Source organism: Hirsutella rhossiliensis (assembly GCF_020360975.1).
Source record: "Hirsutella rhossiliensis strain HR02 chromosome Unknown scaffold00003, whole genome shotgun sequence".
Lineage (NCBI taxonomy): Eukaryota > Fungi > Ascomycota > Sordariomycetes > Hypocreales > Ophiocordycipitaceae > Hirsutella > Hirsutella rhossiliensis.
The window spans coordinates 7,900,941-7,903,766 of record NW_025408669.1 but is presented as its reverse complement, the minus strand read 5'-3'; the positions used below and the strand labels follow the sequence as shown (position 1 = coordinate 7,903,766).

The 2,826-nt window shown below is 61.0% G+C and overlaps 1 protein-coding gene across 1 annotated transcript; it reads left to right on the top strand.

Annotated features, from left to right (window-relative positions):
- Window positions 1-616: 616 nt before the first annotated feature.
- HRG_04145 (uncharacterized protein) lies at window positions 617-1,515 on the top strand (the record flags this gene model as incomplete). The annotated part of the gene is made up of 5 exons (XM_044862616.1): window positions 617-677; window positions 738-991; window positions 1,045-1,086; window positions 1,225-1,334; window positions 1,389-1,515. The coding sequence occupies 5 exons, from the start codon at window positions 617-619 to the stop codon at window positions 1,513-1,515; spliced, it is 594 nt and encodes a 197-aa protein (XP_044723642.1).
- Between the last annotated feature and the right edge of the window lie 1,311 nt (window positions 1,516-2,826).

Here is a 2,826-nt window from a genome sequence, read left to right as displayed (position 1 = left end):
GGTAGAGGCGTGTGCGTAGGTGCCGTCCGTAGGATGATGTTAATAAGCTATGCAGAGCTCTTCTATGCGCGGCTGGCCCGCCCCCATACTTACGGGATCCGGCCCTCCGCACGTGACTACACGGCTTAGGCCGCGGCCCAAGCCCATCACCCACAATAGTCAAAGACTCTTACACAATGCCCTCCCTCGAGCGCGGCGCAGTGCTGCCCTATTAACGGCTCCCGCATAATTGGGCCCGTGCCGCGGGCTCTTCCCTGCCCTTTCCCGTTAATAGGGCCGGCCCCACTAGCCCTATTGTCCCCGCGCCCGTTAGCCCGGGCAGCCGGGACCCGGCTCCACACTCGTCGGCCGGCTGGCCGTTTAAATAGGGGCGTAACCTATTGTGTGCGCCCCTAGGTGGCCGGCGGCTGGTCCGGACCTACGTGAGCCTCAGGTTGCCCGTCCCCTCTGCCTCAGGCAGCATCCTCCACTAAGGGGTATATAAGGCGGCATCCCCCCCTTCCCCCTTCCCTTCCTTCTCTCCCTTCTTCAACCGCAGCAGCAGCATCAACAGGTAAGTTCCGCTCTACCCGGGGCGTTGGTCCGTTCCTAGCTATGCGGGCCGCTCTATTAACGTATGCTCGCAGTAGCAGCGGCAGCAGCAACAACAGCCCCAATAACAACAACAACTCTAACTAGTAAGTTCCGCGCCTCATAGAGCGGGAGGCCGCATTCCGTCGTGCTGACTTCCGCGATAGACATATCCGCCTCTCCCTTTCCTACCTCCTCCTTCTCGGAGCGTGCGGAGTCGTTCGTCGACGCCGTGCTAGCCGCGGCCGACGACGACTCCGCCGCTGCCGCCGCTCCTGCCCGCGCCGCTGCCACCGCTCCCACCGCCGCCGCCGCCGCCTCTGCTGCGCTATTCGCTCTCGTCGCCCTTAGGGTAACGACGCCGTCCCCGCCGCCACCCGTGACGCCCGGCCCTCGGCCCCGCCTCCGTCTCCGCCACCCCGTAAGTCCGCAGTTAGGCAAGCGTAACAGACGTTGTCCGCTAACCTCCTATAGTATAAGCGCTGGCAGGCCGGCGCCGCCCGCTCGGCCCCCTGTGTGCGTTGTGCGTCGCAGGAGCTCGACTGCTCCGACTAGGCCGGGCGCCGCCGCGGCGGCAGCTGCTACTAGTGCGCGCGAGCCGGCCGCGCCTATGAGGCGGCGCCTCCCGTCCTGCTCGCTGCGGCGTCGGCTTAGAAGGCCGGCTCGCACGGGCAGGCGCGGGGGGCTGCTAAGAAGCGCCTTACCGCCGCCGCCGCCGCCTACCGCAACCTCCGCCCCCTCGAGCGGTGGGGCCTTGTGCCTAAGTAAGTCCTACTCCTCCGCTCCCTTATTTCCGCCTCTAACGCACCCGGCGCTAGGGACACTGCCTCCGTCGCCCTATCGGCGGTCCCCTTGGCCGTGCCCGCCTCCGCCACCGCCGCTGCCCCTGCCGCCGCCGCTGGCCGCCGCCCCTCTGCCCCCAGAGCCGCCGCCGCCGCCGACTAGCTTACGGGCTTAGAGGGCCGCCTCAGCGCCCTAGAGACCGCCGCCGCCGCTAATAAGAAGGAGGAGGCCGACGAGGACGACGATAACGAAGATAATAATAACGATAAGGAATAGGCCCGGGTAGTCTAGGGGCTCCGCCCCGCAATAAACGCTGTTTTTATCTCCGCCCGTACTATTACGCTTATGTTGCCTATGTTGCCGTAACTGCCCCCTCCGCTATGCCTACTTCGTGGTCCTAGCCCGGGCTGCTATCGGTGGTCCGCTAGTCCGTCGTTCTCGTCTACCGTTCCGAATAAGGCTTCGAACTTATCGAGGGCTACGGTTCCCGCAAACTTACGTGCGGGTTCCTACGTAGGGTCGAGATACCCGCGCTACTTAACGAGGACCTCCCGGCGTTTCCCCCTGCCGACCTTTTTCTAGCGCGCGGCCCGTATCTCTTCGACCTCGAACTCGTCCTCTCCCTCTACCTCGATTGCAGGCGGTTAGGCGTCCGCTACTTCTTATCCGGGCAGCGGGTTAGAGGAGGCTCTGCGAAGGAGGTCTACGTTAATCTTATTATAGACCCCCGTTAGGAGACCATCGAGCTCCACAACCTACGGGCTAATAACCCTCCGTACCGTAAACTTCGCGTGCAGCTAGTTAAGCTTCTTCTTTGGCCGTGCCGACCTATAGTTGCGGAGGTCTAGCTATACCTTATCTCCTGCCGCAAACCTATCTACTAGGGCCCTAGTCTTATTAGCGTGCCGCTCCTAATCTTGCGCCGCGGCGGCCATCGCGGATTGGCAATAATCCGTGGTCTCCTATAGCTTTCGTACGAACGCGGAGGCGCGGCCCTCCGGTAACGAATTACTATGCTGCTCCGCTACTACGTCTATAGTAAAGGGAACTAGTAAGGGTGGTTCGAAGCCATGCGTTGCAAAGAAAGGGGCTATCCTAATAGAGGTATATAGTCTACTATTTAACGTAAGTTAGGCCGCGGGGAGCTAACGGTCCTAGTCTACTTAGTTGCGGGCTACGACGGCCCATAGGTAAGCCTACGCCTCCTAGTTAACCCTCTCGGGCCCTCTATCGGTCTATAGGTAATATGCCGTGCTAAGCAGCTACGTGATCTAAAGTAGCCGGCATAGGTGCTGCTAAAAGCGGCTAGTCTAATTCGATCCCCTATCGCTTATAATAGAGGCTAGCTAGCTATGCGAGCGGGCCTAGCACTATAGGAAGCGCTCTACGTAGGACTCCGCATCTATAGACGGCATCGGCTCTAATACTATAGACTTACTAAGTCGGTCCTTAATTACCTATATATAGCGGTTG